Source organism: Teleopsis dalmanni, chromosome 2 (genome assembly GCF_002237135.1).
Source record: "Teleopsis dalmanni isolate 2A chromosome 2, ASM223713v2, whole genome shotgun sequence".
Classification (NCBI taxonomy): domain Eukaryota; kingdom Metazoa; phylum Arthropoda; class Insecta; order Diptera; family Diopsidae; genus Teleopsis; species Teleopsis dalmanni.
Window position 1 is genome coordinate 133974027 of NC_051847.1, and position 17843 is coordinate 133991869.

The following is a 17843-nucleotide window of genomic DNA, read 5'->3' on the forward strand; positions in this document are numbered from 1 at the left end:
AAATATTTTACAATATATAAAATAATAAAATGAACTCACCTCACTATTCGCTGCTGTTGAGTTTAAAAGCTGTGAAGAATTCAATGAATTTGGCGATGAGTTTGGAGCAGCACCACTATTGGCGGATGTAACAACAATCGGTATCAGAGTTGTTGCTGACGCTGATGGTGATGATGATGATGATGATGATGATGAAGATAAAGTTGTTGGTAGTGCGGTTGTTGTTGTGTTACTGTTATTCTCTTTAGTGCCGTTAGTTGTAGCCGTTGTTATTGTAGTTATATTAAAATTATTGTTGTTATTGTTAAGAGTCGATGTAGTATCTGCAGATTTATTGACTGTTTGCTGTAGTAGCGATATATCCGCTGATGTGGTTGTTGAGTTATCCATAATATGTTAAGATTCTAACGTTTCAAATAATGCGATGATGAGTGATGGGAAAAGAAGAACGCGAAAAGAGTTGAGGTTTCAAATGGCAAAAAACTTGAATTCTTTAAATAAAAGAATAAGCGAAAAAGAGAGAATATTTCCAGTTGCAGACGTTTGATAATAATAAAAATAAAATAGTATAAAATATATGAAAAAAAGAAATCATAAAATAAAATTGAAAATCGCCACAACGGTAGTGGCAAATGTGTGGAGCATAAAAATTCCGAATGCGACGCCTGCCTTAACGTGTGTTCTGTATTCTGCAGATACTTTTAATGGTTTAATTTTATTTTCTTTTGTTTTCTTTTCCGTTTTATGTAGAATCTTAGATAAATTATCTTTTAAATGCAGTCAGTAAGCGAAGTTAACAAACTTGCTGATACTCGGATACAAGTTTTAGTTTGAGTTCTTGATATATTAGTACGTATTTTATGTTGAGGTCTAGATCTCGCAGTTTAAATAAATTTTTATTTTTTTTTTTTATAATTTCTTTATGTGTTATGTGTTAAACAAAACTAAAAACATTTATTTAAAATTTTATTAATTTATATACATATATATTTTGTTTTTTGTTTTGATATTTGTAAATACTTTAATATTTTTTAAGCACATAACACACACATGCACACACATAAATACATGACGAGCATATTTTCGTGCCACTGTTATTAACATAAGTTAAAATTTAAAATATATCAAATAATTATACTATATAATATATTAATTATGAAATTTAAAAATAAACCATGAATCACAAATTAAATTAAATTATCACAAAAAACCAAAATATGTTTGTAGTGTGGAGAGAACCCCGTATTTTATAAAATATTCTTGAAAAATTGGTTAAAATAAGACATACCAAAAATGTTGGTATGCCAAGCAATTAGGTGGTTCAAATTTAGTAGCATATGATTTAATACTCTTTTAAAATTGAACTAACTTAACGTAGATTTGTAGATATATTTACCGGAATTATATCCGTTGAAAATTTGAACAAATATAAACTTTTATAAAAATAAAATATTTAAAATATTTCATTCTTATCATCGTTAACTTTTAAGAACTAATATAAGTCTCTTCAGAATCGATTAATTTCTCATTTTGAAATAACTACTAATCAACGATCAAAATTTTAATTTATGATAGAAATCCGAAATTAATAATATTATAAGATAGACATTGGCGAAATATGTTTAAAGTGCTCTTAAATTACGATTTCTTAATAGGATGTATTTGTTCAGCAAGGCTGTTATTTAATAAAATGTTAAATTTTTAAAATTTTAAACTGAATAAAAAGGAAAAGCATTTGTAGGATTTTCTAAGAACTTTCTATTGGTGTTTTCGAAATAAATGAAAAGTAAAAATTCCGAAGAATCGATTAAAATGGCTCCTATGTACCCTGCATCAATCATGTTGACTATGCCCCAGTCAAGTTAAATTTATCGTATGCCTAAAATTAAATAAATAACATGACCAGAAAGCACATTCTGAAACTTGTTATTAAAAAAACTTAAAATAACAGATACAAAAAATAAGTTATATGTTCTTAAAAACGTTTAATTACTAGTTTTAAAACTTTTTTGGAATTAAACTTGCTTATTTGAAAAGACTGCAATAGTCTCTACAAAAATTAAGGTTGCAAATACAAGAACAACTAAGTAAATACTCAGTACAGTTTAATCAACAATAAAGATTGGATGCAACTCTTGGTTGTTGTTACAATTCGTATATTTTCTCCATTCATGGTAAGTGTGGTTAGATCGTTTTTAGAAAAAGTTTATAAGGATCATTCATTTGTCACATATTGTATTCGGTATGTAAACCCCTCCAGTTTTTTAAGTGTCAAAACAGTTTTAGAATGATTTAAGCATAAAAAGAAACAGCAGGTAAACTATAACTGGTAAAACAAATGGTAAATTATAACTATAACAAATGGTAAATTATCAAATTAGTTTCACTACTAGTAAAATATAAAGATACATTATGCTTATCATAAACTCTCACTGAAATCTTCCATAAAAATGTTGTGGAACATTAAAGGCTTCTCTGCATAAAAATCTTAATTATTTTTAAACTACACATAGTCATAACGAACAGTCATAAATCAGCCAAATGATATATATAAGATATGCAGATAGTAATTAAATTAAATTTATAAAGTAAAAACAATAACACAAAATGAAATCAAACATGCAAGACTCACGCGGGGAATAGAAATTAAAATGCTAATAAGTAGAAAATAAATAGTGATGCCTTTTCATATTTCGTCATCGATAGATCTTGCTTAGAATTTCTTACAAATGCAAAGACTATATTTTAAATTTATTTGATAAATAAAAAAAAATCCAAAATAATTATAACTTTAATGCTAATTTTTAGAACCTACATGTAAACATAGAAAATAAATCTTATGAAATTATATAAAAGTATAAGAAATTATTTATCGAAGTTGACTTATTTTCATCAATCATGCTTCGTTTATAAAACTTAACTCTAATCTAATGCATACGTCACTGTTTATAGTGTAATAATATGGCAAATGACCTAAAATTAAACTAACATACCTAACAAATAATATAATATATATATAAAAGAATCGTTATCGCTCATCGAAGATAATATTAAACACTTAAATAGTAATAATAATAATATCTTAGTAATTGTATGCCAATATACGGTGTATTTATGTGTGTAATGTGTCCGGCCATTAATATATTTAAACGCATTTATTTAGGGGATATATGTTAAGTATGTGCTTTTTTCACACTTTTCAGTCACTTTTAAAAAACTTATTGTACATGCACAGTTCTGGTTAAAATGATAGTTCGTAAAATGTATTTTCTTTAAATTCAAAATTTTCAAATTCATTCGGAAAATTTTATTTACATTACATTACACTTTAGATTAACATACGAAGAAATTTTTATGAGTATATGATTTGATGTGCGGTTATTTCTGCAATAAAAGAAGGTGAAAAAAAATTAAAACATGTTACTGAAAAAGTTATAGTTTTAGTTTTTAGCATTTAAAAAAATATAAATGTATTTTGAATTATTTTCTATAATGTCTACTAATTAAACTATTAAACTATTTTATATATTAAGTCACGCCATGTTTATTACAATGCAAATTCTTGTTTGGACTTGTGCTGTAATTGTATTGGTAACAAATAAATGTTAAGAACAAAAATCACTGCGCCTAATATAAATATAAATATAAATATAAATTACACTACTTACTAAACAAGATGCACAGTAAAAGTAATTAAATATCGACGGCATTAAACAATATTTACACTTATATTCTTATTAGTAATATCATAAACTAGATCAATAAGAATAACAGAGTTGCCAAAAGAAAGCAACAAATAGCGCTGCTCACTGAGTGAGAAAAACTGTAGGAAAAGAAAATTTTGAAGATGCGCAAAGGAGAACAACAAATAAAAGAAACATAAAATAAACGATCAAAGCCTTAATTGAACATAAAAGATAAAAGGTAATAAAGTGCAATTGTGAGAGATAAGGCATATTTCGTTAAATAAATTAAAATTTTTATTTTCACTTACCGCTAGCAACTGGAAGAGTTTGTGAAATCTTTCCTTGCCGCGATTAATATTTGTAAACATCAATATTAATTTTATAATTAATGTAAAGAAATAGCTACAAATGCACTATTTAATAAAATTTATATACATTTACTTCTCCTGTTATGCTTTTTGCACCGCAAGAACCGCAATTAGCACAAATTCTTACACCATTTAACAAGTACACAAAAATAAATTCTCATTTTCATATATTTCAATTTTAACACAAAATTTTCAATATTATTAATAAGCTATTATATATTCACCTTTAATATGATACGTTTTTTCACTTTTTGCACGAAAAATATGTAAAAAACTGAAAAACCAAACTTTGCGAAAATTTTTCTTCCGTCGTCAACACGCAGCGACACGAAGCTAAAACACGACAAAACAAAATATGATATTTGAACAGTGTTGCTATTATATTTTAATTTAACAAGTAGTAAAAAGTGAAGGAATTTCAATACATTGTATGGAATATATATTTCATTAAATTTTTCACGTATCAGAATCTAGTAGTACATAGATCTCTTATAAATGAAAACAAATATTAACATAATAAGTCATTGTAATATTAATAAAACATATTTTTAATATATAGTTTAAAAACTGTAAATAATGTACTAAATGGAATACACTATAACCATAGATATTAAATAAATTAAATATTTACAAATAACATAATTTTTGTTTTGTTAGTACATTTTAAAATAAATACACCTATTTCTGTTGTATAAGTTAGCAGGTTATTCACATGCCATATATAACGTAAATTTTGATTACAATCTAATACGTTTGTTTCAAATCGCTAAAGTTTTCTTAACACGGTAAATCTTCATTTCGTAATAATTTAGTTTTTTATTTTTGTTTATTAAAAAAGGCCGAAAGTTGTAGCAATACTTATCATAATTACAAAATAATTACAAAAACTTGTATTGTGTAAATAAGTCGTCCTATATTTTAGGTAGAGCATAAAGTCTTTTCCATCGTCTTTGATTAAACTCAGTTGCAGACGTCTATGACTTTTAATTCAGTATATATTGTAATTTGCTACATGTTTGTGTGTGCACAAATCCGAGCACGACAACGTTACGAACTTCATCTATATGTTTATGTTGCAACGTGTTTTCTGATTCTGCAAAGGTTTTGCACACTTCGGATATCTTTTGAGACTTATGAACGCATTTCTATGTATTTTATTTAATACAAGAGCCCAGATTAACGTAGGTGTTGTAAATGCATATCTCGATTTAAATGTAGCTTTGTTTTTGAATGCATTGATGCACTAAATGTTGTGATAATTAACATCACATTTTAGCATTATTTTCGGTTATAACTTCAATTTCAAACATTGGTCTATAATACAATTACTATGGAATTAAATTTCTTTTCTAAATGTTTTGGTACTTGATTTATAGATATACGTTATCAGTAAACCCGAGATCTTTAAGATGTTAAAAAGAGTCCAAATGCTGTCTTAAATTTTTAAAAACTAAGTATATACACTACGTTTATGCGAGTCTTAAAATCACTTTTGAAACTGATTTTAAAATCAGTTTTAAGAGCTTTTAGGCACAAGAGTTAAAAGCACTTTTAAGGAAGCTGTAAATTAGTCAGCTGTCAAATGATAAACAAAATTGTTGATATTAAATATTCTAAAAAAGCATAGAGTAAAACTACAAATTGTTTTATTTTTATTGTAAAAGAAAGATATTGTAACCAAAAAAATAGAAAAAAAATAATGAAGATATTAGGAACATTCCGTATAAAATTTACAAAACTACGGAAATGCAACTACAACTTTTTTATAAAATCGCAATATTTTCGAATTTTATTTCTTGGCGAACTATTTCATAAACTGTGTCCTTTCTATATTTCTTGCCGTCCAACAATTCTACTATATCTTTTTCTGCAGATACTTTAATTAAGTATTCATCTTCTTCTTTTATCCTATTTTTTCTTTTTATTTCCCTTTTTCTCTGTAATAAAATTCAAATACTTATTGACAGTTAACACCTGACAGTTCAAACCTTAAACTAGTTTGAAGGTGTTTACGCTGTGCTTAAAAGTGATGTATCTTAGAGCACGATATAGAGCAGGGCTGTCCAGATCAGATGCGATCGCGTGTCAAGACAAATTTCTGTACAGATTGGCCGCAGAAACAAATACATACGTTCATAACTGTTATTATAAATATATTATAACATAATAAATACGGTTATAATGTTAAATTTAGTTTTCCTTATTTATCAATTTAAAATCAAATCTCAGGTATACCGTAAAAATAAAATATTGTAGTTTTACTTGTATACCAAAAGAAAATTTGCGTAATTGTAATAGATGAAAAACATGTCGCGGGCGCACATATTTCATATTTCTTAGAATTAAACTTAATTTTTTATTTTAATTCTTAAAACTAAAAATATTTTTAATTTAATTCTTTAAAATGTTGCATTTTAATAGTTTTAATCACAAAATAATTATTAAAATATAAAAACTTATTAAAAAATGATTTTATCGCAAAATAATTTTTAAAAATTATAAACTTCTTTAATAATTGTTTGTAGAATTTTTTTCCAATTTTGTTTCTTTTAAAGAAAATAAATGTCTATAACTTTTTCAATTATTTTACAATTTTTTATCGCAATCTTTCCTCGTCCGACTCTCACCAAAATTCTCAAATTATAAGAAGTCTTAAATTTGATTTTAAGAGTCTTTTATGGCGTTTACATTTGCCAAAAATGGTTCATTTTGAATGAGCCATTTGAAAGTGTTTACATTCGTTGCAATTCAATTGTTCTCATTTCAAACAGCTGATTATTCACCTTGCCTGTTGTTTTGATTTTTAGCCTGTGCCAAAAAAATGTTTCATGAAGGTTAAATATACCTTTAAACCTTAAAATATATACTGCAAACATATTTTTAACTTCGATTAAATACTTTTTGGGAAGTGAAGTTCTAAAAAAAGATGCATCGTTTTCAAGATGCAACCACCAAACATTTGTTTACCTTTTTTTGTAAATATGTCAAAAAAAAAGTTTTTTCAAACTGTCAAAATGCCATAAAGAGCTTTTATTTAGGGTATGTTCAATGTATTCTTTTGTATTTGGAACATATTTGGAACGCATTCGAACGTCGTTGGGACGCATTCATACAGAATGTGATGAAATAGATCTCATTCGCACTTGAAATTTTGTATGCAGGAATGAGCCCTTCGCTTCTCATTTTCGATTTTTGACCAAAATGAGTCATTTTCAGCCAGTTTAAATGCCGTATTATAAGGTTCGCGTAAACGGGGTGATGCATTATTTAATTAACAATGTAGGACTAAAAAATTTTTTTCCTTGTTATATGATTCACACTTTTGTTAACATTTGAAATTTTTGTCAAATTTTTTATTATACAAAGGATATACTAGATCAACATAAACCAAAAAGTGAGGTAATCTTTGTTATAAACCTTATACACTTTTCATAAGTATAGTGATATTAACTGATCTAACCGAGCCTATCTGTTTGTATATGTACAGTTTATACGTTATTGGAAGTGATTTAATAAAATTTAACACGGGAAATTTTTGCTTCACCAGACAGATAAAATTTAAATATTAATGAAACTTGTTAGCACTATCACGTAGCATCTATTCAAAAAAATTTTCAAGAAGATATACATATTAACTAAATAATTTGATTATAAAAATACAAATATATGTATGTAAATAAGCTTATTTATTTTTTTTGCTACTATATAATGCATATGTGCCAGTCTCATATATTTTAATTCTCTTCAAACAACTTGGCAATGCTCGCACACATTTTTGACATTTCATTAATAAGTTTACTTCTTGGAAAATAAATTTTTGTTAAAATAAATAGTACTTGAGGAGCAAAATCTATTTAAATTTAGAATAAAAGACTTAAATTATAAAATGCACATTATTATAAAAGTTTTAAAAGGACAAGATTGCCCGTTAGAGGTAATTATATGTTATGATATTTGGTATACCTTGTACAAAATGCTTCTGTTTCTATTTAGGTGAATGAGGCTACTACCATTTTGGATATAAAAAAACAGATAGAAAAAATTTTAAAAATCCCTATAGGAAACCAAAAATTGTTGCTAGTGGGTAGAACTTTAAGCGATGAATGTAGTGTATCTTTCTATCCCAGTATAAAAGGTATTAACTGAGTGTTACTAAAAGCGATTTTTTGTTACGGACGAATAAGAGAATTACCGTTTTTGTTCATATATTTTATATATTTAAAACTAACTCACCTGTAAGCACAGTAGTTCTAATGAATTGAAACGGCAAATTGATCGCGGAATTTACTTTATTCGTCCACACATACAAAAGGTATTGTTTCAAATATTTTTCGAGCTATTCGAAGATGATCGGGCCGCTCGAATATTTTCACACATTAAAATGTTCGCATCGAGTATACGAATTTGAGTAAGTGGACAATTCGTAATGCTCGTACATTTTTACATTCTCGAAGCATTTACCGGCTTAGAAAGAGAACATTTTATTTTAATTAACCAAATACAATATATAATATAGCTCAAAACAAAATATTATTTGGAGTAATTTTACTTAATTATATATATAATTTCATAATATTCGGTTTATTTGTAATAATATTTGTTGAAATTGTATTTTAATTGTTTTAGACGGATCGAAGCTTAATTTAATTGTTATGCGTCCTGAGGGTCTTCGTGAAATAATAAGCCGCTCGTTCAGAAAGTTTTTTACAGAGCAACAGTCTGAACTTTTAACTAAAAAATTCATGGAAGATTTTGAAAAAAAGATGACAACATATAGTTTAGATGACATTGAGCGTTTGGCTAATAACTTATAATTAATTGTATATTATATAAGACAAATTTATTTTTGTACATCATGTTAAACTTTATATAAAATATTATCCGATCAACCGAATATGGATATATGTTCCTTATATTATTCTTTCAATAGTACTTCAAAGAAATCTTCAAGTCTAAAATTTTATTTGTAAAAATTCAAACAAATATGATGTTGCAATAAATGATAATTATGTATCAAAAAATATGTAAACGTAAAACGAATGAATGTAAGAGTTTTATTAAGTTGGCAACACTGGTTATTCTCGCATATTCTTTAGTTAAACGCCGCATGAAAACGTAGTTGAAAGCAAAATGCAATTCCAATCTGTTTTATCAAAAGTTGCAACTCTATCAAGGTTTTCTGTTTTTAGAAAACAAACAGGACGTGCATTTTCAATTAATTTAATGGCAATGGCGCAAATCAAAGTAAGCTATTTTATTATATAAAACGACTTGGTTTCTGGTATATAAAATAATTATGTAATTATACAAAGTATATTGAAAATAATGTACTCGTATGTTTGAAAAAGTGAAGGTCATGGCCAACCGTACATTGAAAATAATATTCATGCATTTTTGCTGCTCACTTATATTTCGTTAATATTTCATTTGATAGGTAGGAGATAAATTACCTTCCGTTGATCTTTTTGAAGATTCACCAGCTAATAAAATTAACACTTCCGATTTGACTGCTAATAAAAAAGTAATTATTTTTGGAGTACCCGGTGCATTTACACCTGGCTGTTCAAAGGTGATCGAATAATTAAATTGAATATTTATAAAGTAATAATGAATTTTACTCATTAGACACATTTACCGGGTTATATAACTGGTGCTGATGATCTTAAGAGTAATCAAAGTGTCAACGAAATCGTATGTGTATCTGTTAATGATCCATTTGTTATGTCAGCTTGGGGAAAGGAACATAATGCTACTGGTAAAGTTCGTATGTTAGCTGATCCTGCTGCAAATTTTGCCAAGGCATTAAATCTAACAATTGATTTGCCACCATTGGGCGGAGTACGTGCTAAGCGTTTTTCAATGGTTGTTGAAGACGGCCAAGTGAAGGAATTAAATGTTGAACCTGATGGTACTGGATTAAGCTGCTCTTTGGCCAATAAAATTGGTAAAAATTAATGTACTAGAGGTAGAATTATAAAACTAAATTAGTGTATCTATACGCTGTAAAACTAATTTATAGTGTCAGCTTATTAGAATGTATTTGCAAAATGTATGTTAAATGAAATACATAATCAAGAATTTAATTAAAGACATATATCAAATTCAAGTAGTACGCATTTTCAATGAAAAACGATGAAATATAGTCAAATATGTTATTTTATTATAATTTTGAGTCATCCCAAAAAAAGTATCACGAACGATATTACCTCATTGGGCTCAGAGTAAGTTCATATATGTATAATTTGAAAAGAATTGGTGAAAGTAAACTGTTCGGCTTCAACTTTCTAGTCTTTGATAAGTAATTCGTAGGTCTTTGCTTTGTTCGTGGCGATATGTGAGCTGAAAGGCAATATTTAAAACACAAATAGCTCTAAGCATTCTGAGAAACGACATAGAAATAATAACTGGATTCAATGTTTTCAAAGCTTTAAGACGTCGATTGCATTGTTCACGTACATAGGAGTGTAGTGTAGTGTCATCAGAATTGGTTACCTAAGTTAGTTTGTGTTTGGGGATTCTATTAAAAACACCCGTTTTAAAATATCAAGAACAGATTAATTCATATAGTGCCGACTACGCAAGGCGTGTACCGCTATTTGTTCAAATTTTATAAGCAATGAGGTTTCATATACCTTCTGGACGTTTATATAGTTTTGTGTATATATCGTATCAGTGACTTTAAACCTTTCTGATTGAGCATAAAACGAGCAGATGTGTATGATGCGCGTGCTGATATATTCTTTTATTTTGAGAATAAAATTAAATACCCACTGGATATGGGTTGTGAAGTTTTATTCATATCTTCTTATATATGTACGTAAATATATTGAGTTAAATTTGAAATGGCGAATGGCACTTTGTGGAAAAAGTTCTATCAGTCGCAGATAGGAGCTGTGGCAAAAAGATACTAACGCTAACAATAAGAACTTGTACCTTTATATACAAGACTGTTAATAACTTTAGCAGGAGTTTTCACCTAATCTGATTTTTTAATGTATAAAAAAATTAAAAAATTATATGCGTATTTCGAAAGGGAACATTGTATATAATAAATTAATATGAATCAATATTTTGGTTATAAGTATCTATGTACTCCAGCTTAACATATACTACCAATTAAATGTTTTTATTATTTATATTACTATTTTTGTACAGGTGTTTTACGACATATATTTTGTATAAACGTAGTGAAGTTTATATTAAAATGAAACACATTTTCAAAAAAATGTATGTATGCATACCAGTCAAATCTAAGAAATGTAATTGTTCTCTTCTATTGTACAAAAGCTTGTGCCAAATGTTCTAAGTTTTTGTATTACAAGGATTCATTTCATTTGAAAGGATTCATTCATTGTATATGTACAGTTTATACGTCCAACCTAACCTAACAAATATATTTATACATTTCTGTATACATCATCATCACCACATCAGCATTACAACTCGGAGTGAGCTCTAGTTGTATCAACCAGCTTTCTCCATTCTGCTTTGCATGATATTTTAGATCTCCAGCATTGGATACCCATTTTCCTGATGTCGTCGGTCACGTTATCGAGTCATCTAATATGTGGTCTACCTTTGCTGCGATCGTTGTACGGCGTAAAATGGAGTATTCGCGTTTGTGGTCTATCTTCCGGCATTCTCATGACATGCTCTATCCATCTCAAGCGCTGCGACTTTGCGAATTTGACAGCATATTCACCGTTACAAAGTTGTAGTAGCTCTATGTTCGTGCACCGACGAAGTTATTCGTGGTTCAGGCGGATGGGACCATAAATCCTTCACAGCACCTTCCTTTCGAAAGCTCTGATTTCGTTTTCATCTACTGTCGTTAAAGTCGAAGTTTGGCTCCGTAACATAATACCAGGCAGACGATGTAAGCCTTGTAAGCGTGTAGTTTGGCGCTTCTAGTCACGATTTTAGATTTGAAGATTTTTGTGTGTCCGTAATAACTTCTGTTTGCTGCCACAATTCTGTCTTGGATACAAAAACTGATGTCATTGTTGCTATTAATCAGGATACCCAGGTATTTAGCGCTTTCAACTTCTTCAAAAATGAAATCACCGACGTAAATAGACTCTACAATTTGGCTGTGCATGTTTCTTCCAACCCTCATATATTTTTAGTTCTCGATTATGTTTAGTTCTACTACCTTAACTCTAAGTTGTAAATTGACGAACTTTTCTTTCATATTGTGTAGTGGCCTGTTTAAGATCGCTATGTCGTCTGCGTAGGCAATGGTCAGTGATGTGGTATTGAATATGTTCCCTGTTACCACTAGCGGCGTAATGGCATCGTGAACAACTTGGTTGAAAGCGAATGAACTTGTTCCACTCCATTTTTAATTTTAAAAGCATTTGTTCGGATGTCTTGCACCATCATTTTTCCACTCGTGTCGTGCATTGTAACCACTACTAGTTTTATGAGCTTCGGATTGATTCTGAGTGACCGCAGGACTTCCTGGATAATTTTTCTATCAATACTATCAAATGCTTGTCTGAAATCAATGAAGAGAATGTGCACTAGTGTATCCATATGTATGTATAATTAATGTTTTGTGAATTATAGTATTATCAATATAAATATAGCATTATATAAAGTGTATATGTATAATGATTACAATTTATATACATACGTACGATAACGCAATGGAGTTAAAGACACAAGACAATGATTTCAGAAGTATATTATGTTGACTTTTCCCAAAAATACATTATGCATTTATCAACAAATTGTATGCTGCACTCTTAGTCTTAAGAAAAAAATGTTATTTGCAGGTCTTAAATAATCAGTGGAAAAATATCTTTTATTTTATTCAAGTTATGTACATTATTAATACATATATGTTAAGCTATAATAAACAATTGATATTGAAAATATACTTATTTTGAATTTTTAAATTTTAGCTAATAGTTTATATGCGAGTTTTGCATTTGTGTTTTCAGTGACTTAGTAATAATGTTTATAGAAAAGATTTTGTTTATTAAATATAATTAAGTCTTAGACAACCTTACGTACTATAGAATACATTTTCAGTGTCTAACGATTATCTGTGTTCGGGGTAATTTTCTGGGATAGCAACTTTCCATAACCCCCACGACCAGCATCATAGTCTGTACGATATTCGTCACGTACTTGACCGCCAGTCTTACCTCTACCATATTGACGACCTTCAATAAAGCCAGCATCCCAATCAACTCTAATGAGTCTATCATCCAGACGGGTACTATTTATATATCTGAAAAATAATTCAAAATAAATTATTGAAGTGAACTTAAACGTTAATATTGTTAAATGTACCGCATAGCGTTTTCAGCTTCCGAACGCAGGTAGTACTCCACAAAACAAAAACCACAAGGAGTTTTTTTATATTTATCTAAGCCCATAACGATACGTCTAACTTCTCCACAGCGTGAAAATAATTCATGAATTTGTTCTTCGGTTGTAAAAAATGATAAATTTCCAATATATAAGGTTGTAGATTCTCGAAGTGAACGTTCTTGCTCCATACGAGATCCCTTCACAAATAAAATATAATTCAATGCCTTTCAATTAAAAACTCAACTTACCTTAAAATGCTGATCACGATATGAACTTAAATCAACCGAACTTGCAGACATCGTTACTCTTTTTTACTAATTTAAACTAAATTTCTCAATTTTCCAAAGTACCTGTATGCGGCAAAAATACGTCAAACTCCACACATTCAATGGAACGCCAAAAATGAGTTGTCAAAATTTGATGCATTCACAATAAATTTGTATATATTCGTTCTCAATATGTGTTATTGTGTTTGTGTGACGGAAAAAATTATACCAACAGAGACGATAAACTTTTTAAGTAAATAAATATGTACGGGCAAAAAATATAACTCTTGAAAGTATATAATATTGTCAATATAAATATTTTATCCATGTGTGCATATTGAAATAGAAAATGTATTAAATTTATAGGAAAATAAGTATTCACAGTTTGTGTTAATAAAATTATATTGTAAGTGGGATTGAAATGGATCCTAAAGTGGAAAGATTAGTCAATGCTTGCAGAAAGGTACGCCCCTTTATTTTAATTTAAAAATTTGGAAATATTTTTGTATCTATGCCTGTAGCTACGTTCTGATATGTTAACATTGAAAAAATACTGCATGGAGGAGAACAAAAAGAATGCAGTGCTTCGTGAGCAATTGCGTCAACGCGAAGCAGATTGCAGACGTTCTGAGCAGGAAATGGACTCAATTTCTTTTCGTAACAAGCAGTTGGAACATAGAGTGGCTGTTTTACAAGAAGAACTATCTAATAATGAGAAACGTAAAAATGATAAGGATCAAAAACGTCAAAACGAAACACAACGAGGAATTGGTGGAGGCAATGGTGCGAGAGTGGTAACCAACAAAACTGATAGAGCACAAGATGAACTTATATTTGAAGAATTGCAAAAGAAAATAATGGATAATGCTCAATTAACTTCGTTGGTATATTTCATGAAAATATAATTTATAATGATACACACTTATTAATAATTTGCTTACAGATAGATGACAAGGATCGTGAACTTAAGTTACATATTGAACGTGTTCAAAATTTAGAACAAACTCTACAAAAACGTTTTAATGAACATACTGAAATGGAGCAACGCTTGCGACAAGATGTAGAGACATTACAAAGCAGAAATGCTGAGCTGGAAACAAAATATATAGAAGCAACAAGCATGGTATGATTTGGCTATAATTACACAAATAGTGATAAAACAATTTCAATATTTTTCTAAAGCTTGGTAGTGAGGATGCTTTAAGTGCATCTGGCAGCGATAATACACCTTTACATAGTATCGATCATAATCATATATCATTACCTAATGTAGCAGCGGCCATGCATACGAAAGAAGAACGTTTAGCGTTTTTAGAACAGGAAGTGGCACATTGGCGTGCACAATATGAAATATTAAAATTAAGTGAAGCCTTTGGTAATAGTAAAGCTGAGAATGTTCTGAAATCAACTTCCGTGGTATTGAATGATGCAAACTGCAGTTGCAGTTCAGCAGCGGCGGGTATTACTGTTCGAACTAATGTTGGCGAATCAAAAAGGTACAATTTAGAACTACAATTCCAAGTAAATTTCCAATTTATTAAATTTTAGTGCGCAACGTGGTGTTCGTGATTTTTTGAAAGAAACACAGCTTCCTCCAGCTAAGGAGGAACTCATTTATAATAATTTTAGTAAAAAATTCGAGGATCTCTTAAAGGACAAATGTATTGCAGAATCTCGTATTACATCATTTGAAACTGAAGTAGATCATTTACAAAATTGTCTTGAAAATGCAACACATGAGCTTACAGCAAAAGATGAACAGATGAAAAGTATAAGTCAAGCGCTACAAATACTAGAGGAAGACTTGGTTAGTAAGCACTTGTTGTCTATGTAAGCAATATTTTTTAATTATAATCTATAAATCCTATAGGCAACAACGCGATTAAATTACGAAGAACAAATTAGTGTGTTGACGGAACAAGTTATAAGTTTAAGTGAACAGTTAGCCGGATGTAAATAATTTAATAAAATTAAAATTTGTGCTTTTATATGTTGTATATATTTTAAGTACATATAATTTATTTGACTTTATGGTAAATGTTCAAAGTCTTACACGTTAAATTTTTTGAAAAATAATGAAATATATTTATTTAAGATTTCAAAATTGATGAAGCGAAAAATTATTATCAGTATGTTATTTGGCAAATATATAAAATTTAAGTTTCTTTTTCCTACATGCTTAAAAAATATATTTACTTTTTCATCTCGGAGGAATTCTCAACCGCTACGGCCTACTGTATTTATTGAGTTGAGAAAAACTTTAAAGTCAATCAATTACAACAACTTAAATACTTTATGTCCTGTATTATTGATTGTTTACCTAACATTATATGTATTGAACATGTTGTTAGTTTAATAATTATAAAAATAGTTAAATTAAACATTTGTGCATTTTCGATAAATATTCATATATATATATATTTAATATAGAAATAAAATTATTTAATTTCTTTTTAAGTTTATGTAAATTTATAACACTAACAATGTAAGCCTACAATTTCTTAGTCTAATTTTATTGAGAAGGAAGCTCCACAGGAGCAACCCTGTTCCGCCTGCGGATTTGCCAACATTCTAAAACCTGAACGTATTAGTTCAATGTGATAATCAACCGTAGCGCCAGTACAGTACTCCAACGATACATTATCGATAACAACTTTTGCTTTCTCCTCCCCAAATTGGAGGTCGTCTTCTTGTATCTTATAAAAATTATAAAAATATTTAAATTAAACATTTGTGCATTTTCGATAAATATTCATATATATATATATTTAATATAGAAATAAAATTATTTAATTTCTTTTTAAGTTTATGTAAATTTAACACTAACAATGTAAGCCTACAATTTCTTAGTCTAATTTTATTGAGAAGGAAGCTCCACAGGAGCAACCCTGTTCCGCCTGCGGATTTGCCATCATTCTAAAACCTGAACGTATTAGTTCAATGTGATAATCAACCGTAGCGCCAGTACAGTACTCCAACGATACATTATCGATAACAACTTTTGCCTTCTCCTCCCCAAATTGGAGGTCGTCTTCTTGTATCTTGGTGTCTAGATCAAATTTGTATTGAAAACCAGAGCACCCACCACCTTCCACAGTAATACGCAGAAATGAACCATCTTGGCAAATTTCACGTAAACGTTTTATGCAAGAGTCACTAAGTAATAGCTTTGGTTTTGTTTCGACTTTACTGTCATTGATATTGGCTATAGCGTTGCTAGCCGCTGCATTATGAATAACTGCTTTCACACATCTAGACGCAGTTTGCCTTCTTTAAAAATTATACATGATTACTTAAATAAAAATTATTTAAACAAAATACCCTTGCAAAGTAGATTTTATCACACTTCTTAATATACACGCCATGTATTATATCACAAATGTAAATTTCACATTAATTTACGTAAATTACTAAAACCAATCAAAACAAAACTGAAATGTCAATTTTGCTAAACAGCTGTTAAAAGTTTATGTATTGAAACATTTGCGTTATTATAGGAACGAGTGAAATGGAACACTTTTAAATGCAAACAGCCGCAAATATACACACGTGCTAAGTTCATAAACAATACGTTGAAGTTTCAGATAATTAATCCTATCTATAAAACATTTTAAAAATAAATTAGATATATAATAACTTTTGTATATTATGGCTAGAAGACCTGAGCACGCAGCACCACCTGAGATTGTAAGTTCTTGCAGAAAAATAAAGCATAATTATTTCTAATTAAATGTATATTTAGTTTTACAATGACGACGAGGCTAATAAATATTCAACCAAGTAATTTGTTTATTGTATATATTTATGTTATTGTTATATTTTTTAATCGTCCACTTTTAATAGCTCTCGTATTATTGAAATTCAAGTTGAAATGGCTGAACGCGCTTTCGAGCTACTTGCTCTTGAGGAGGAAGAATGTAAATTAATATTAGACATTGGCTGTGGTTCTGGTCTCTCAGGTAGTGTCCTAGAAGATAATGATCATGTGTGGATTGGTGTAGATATAGCAGCATCTATGCTAAAAGTAGCTGTAGATCGTGAAGTTAGTGGAGATTTATTATTGACAGATATGGGACAGGGCATGCCTTTTAAACCTGGCACATTTGATGGTGCGATATCCATATCGGCATTGCAATGGCTTTGTAATGCAGACAAAAGCTCACATAATCCACACAAACGTTTATATAAATTTTTTTCCACAT

At 29.1% G+C, this 17843-nt stretch overlaps 7 protein-coding genes across 14 annotated transcripts; 4 read left to right on the forward strand and 3 right to left on the reverse strand.

Annotated features, from left to right (window-relative positions):
- Positions 1-168: 168 nt before the first annotated feature.
- On the reverse strand, positions 169-4416 carry LOC119683752 (serine/threonine-protein phosphatase 2A 56 kDa regulatory subunit gamma isoform-like; the record flags this gene model as incomplete). 7 transcript variants are annotated; one of them, XM_038097588.1, is given in 3 exon segments in its annotated part: positions 169-870; positions 3343-3384; positions 4279-4416. In XM_038097588.1, a coding segment is annotated over 1 exon segment (222 nt), but the record flags the coding sequence as incomplete, so codon positions are not given.
- A 3479-nt stretch (positions 4417-7895) lies between these two features.
- LOC119682807 (ubiquitin-like protein 4A) lies at positions 7896-9045 on the forward strand. The gene is made up of 3 exons (XM_038096319.1): positions 7896-7988; positions 8048-8189; positions 8681-9045. The coding sequence occupies exons 1-3, from the start codon at positions 7941-7943 to the stop codon at positions 8866-8868; spliced, it is 378 nt and encodes a 125-aa protein (XP_037952247.1). The 5' UTR covers positions 7896-7940; the 3' UTR covers positions 8869-9045.
- A 70-nt stretch (positions 9046-9115) lies between these two features.
- Positions 9116-10160, forward strand: LOC119682806 (peroxiredoxin-5, mitochondrial-like). The gene is made up of 3 exons (XM_038096318.1): positions 9116-9298; positions 9489-9623; positions 9680-10160. Exons 1-3 carry the CDS (start codon positions 9185-9187, stop codon positions 10007-10009), a joined length of 579 nt encoding a protein of 192 aa, XP_037952246.1. The 5' UTR covers positions 9116-9184; the 3' UTR covers positions 10010-10160.
- Positions 10161-12873: 2713 nt separating this feature from the next.
- On the reverse strand, positions 12874-13764 carry LOC119679168 (nuclear cap-binding protein subunit 2). Its single transcript, XM_038091368.1, has 3 exons — positions 13624-13764; positions 13355-13572; positions 12874-13292 (listed from the first exon to the last, which is right to left on the reverse strand). The coding sequence occupies exons 1-3, from the start codon at positions 13672-13674 to the stop codon at positions 13094-13096; spliced, it is 468 nt and encodes a 155-aa protein (XP_037947296.1). The 5' UTR covers positions 13675-13764; the 3' UTR covers positions 12874-13093.
- A 94-nt stretch (positions 13765-13858) lies between these two features.
- Positions 13859-16033, forward strand: LOC119679167 (M protein, serotype 24-like). Its single transcript, XM_038091367.1, has 6 exons — positions 13859-14104; positions 14163-14525; positions 14585-14764; positions 14824-15137; positions 15190-15448; positions 15512-16033. Exons 1-6 carry the CDS (start codon positions 14063-14065, stop codon positions 15599-15601), a joined length of 1248 nt encoding a protein of 415 aa, XP_037947295.1. The 5' UTR covers positions 13859-14062; the 3' UTR covers positions 15602-16033.
- A 14-nt stretch (positions 16034-16047) lies between these two features.
- LOC119679169 (iron-sulfur cluster assembly 2 homolog, mitochondrial-like) lies at positions 16048-17087 on the reverse strand. Of its 2 annotated transcripts, none has more exons than XM_038091371.1 (3): positions 16963-17087; positions 16469-16908; positions 16048-16337 (listed from the first exon to the last, which is right to left on the reverse strand). In XM_038091371.1, the coding sequence occupies exons 1-2, from the start codon at positions 17004-17006 to the stop codon at positions 16488-16490; spliced, it is 465 nt and encodes a 154-aa protein (XP_037947299.1). In that variant the 5' UTR covers positions 17007-17087; the 3' UTR covers positions 16048-16337; positions 16469-16487. The 2 variants fall into 2 exon arrangements, with proteins under 2 accessions (XP_037947299.1, XP_037947298.1); XM_038091370.1 differs by having other exon boundaries at positions 16469-16911.
- A 27-nt stretch (positions 17088-17114) lies between these two features.
- Positions 17115-17842, forward strand: LOC119675742 (probable 18S rRNA (guanine-N(7))-methyltransferase; the record flags this gene model as incomplete). Its single annotated transcript, XM_038086948.1, has 3 exons — positions 17115-17328; positions 17384-17421; positions 17485-17842. Coding segments are annotated over exons 1-3 (435 nt in total), but the record flags the coding sequence as incomplete, so codon positions are not given.
- Between the last annotated feature and the right edge of the window lies 1 nt (position 17843).

What these genes read in the sequence shown, in the direction of transcription:
- LOC119682807 (XM_038096319.1), top strand. Translation starts at nt 7,941, where the DNA reads ATGCACATTATTATAAAAGTTTTAAAAGGACAAGATTGCCCGTTAGAG. An exon ending in GACAAGATTGCCCGTTAGAG is followed by an intron (nt 7,989 to 8,047) that starts GTAATTATATGT and finishes GTTTCTATTTAG; the next exon opens with GTGAATGAGGCTACTACCAT. An exon ending in TTTCTATCCCAGTATAAAAG is followed by an intron (nt 8,190 to 8,680) that starts GTATTAACTGAG and finishes TAATTGTTTTAG; the next exon opens with ACGGATCGAAGCTTAATTTA.
- LOC119682806 (XM_038096318.1), top strand. Translation starts at nt 9,185, where the DNA reads ATGCAATTCCAATCTGTTTTATCAAAAGTTGCAACTCTATCAAGGTTT. An exon ending in TGGCAATGGCGCAAATCAAA is followed by an intron (nt 9,299 to 9,488) that starts GTAAGCTATTTT and finishes TTCATTTGATAG; the next exon opens with GTAGGAGATAAATTACCTTC. An exon ending in TTACACCTGGCTGTTCAAAG is followed by an intron (nt 9,624 to 9,679) that starts GTGATCGAATAA and finishes TTTACTCATTAG; the next exon opens with ACACATTTACCGGGTTATAT.
- LOC119679168 (XM_038091368.1), bottom strand. Translation starts at nt 13,674, where the DNA reads ATGTCTGCAAGTTCGGTTGATTTAAGTTCATATCGTGATCAGCATTTT. An exon ending in ATCGTGATCAGCATTTTAAG is followed by an intron (nt 13,573 to 13,623) that starts GTAAGTTGAGTT and finishes TTATTTGTGAAG; the next exon opens with GGATCTCGTATGGAGCAAGA. An exon ending in GAAGCTGAAAACGCTATGCG is followed by an intron (nt 13,293 to 13,354) that starts GTACATTTAACA and finishes ATTATTTTTCAG; the next exon opens with ATATATAAATAGTACCCGTC.
- LOC119679167 (XM_038091367.1), top strand. Translation starts at nt 14,063, where the DNA reads ATGGATCCTAAAGTGGAAAGATTAGTCAATGCTTGCAGAAAG. An exon ending in ATATAGAAGCAACAAGCATG is followed by an intron (nt 14,765 to 14,823) that starts GTATGATTTGGC and finishes ATTTTTCTAAAG; the next exon opens with CTTGGTAGTGAGGATGCTTT. An exon ending in AAATACTAGAGGAAGACTTG is followed by an intron (nt 15,449 to 15,511) that starts GTTAGTAAGCAC and finishes TAAATCCTATAG; the next exon opens with GCAACAACGCGATTAAATTA.
- LOC119679169 (XM_038091370.1), bottom strand. Translation starts at nt 17,006, where the DNA reads ATGGCGTGTATATTAAGAAGTGTGATAAAATCTACTTTGCAAGG. An exon ending in ATAAAATCTACTTTGCAAGG is followed by an intron (nt 16,912 to 16,962) that starts GTATTTTGTTTA and finishes TAATTTTTAAAG; the next exon opens with AAGGCAAACTGCGTCTAGAT.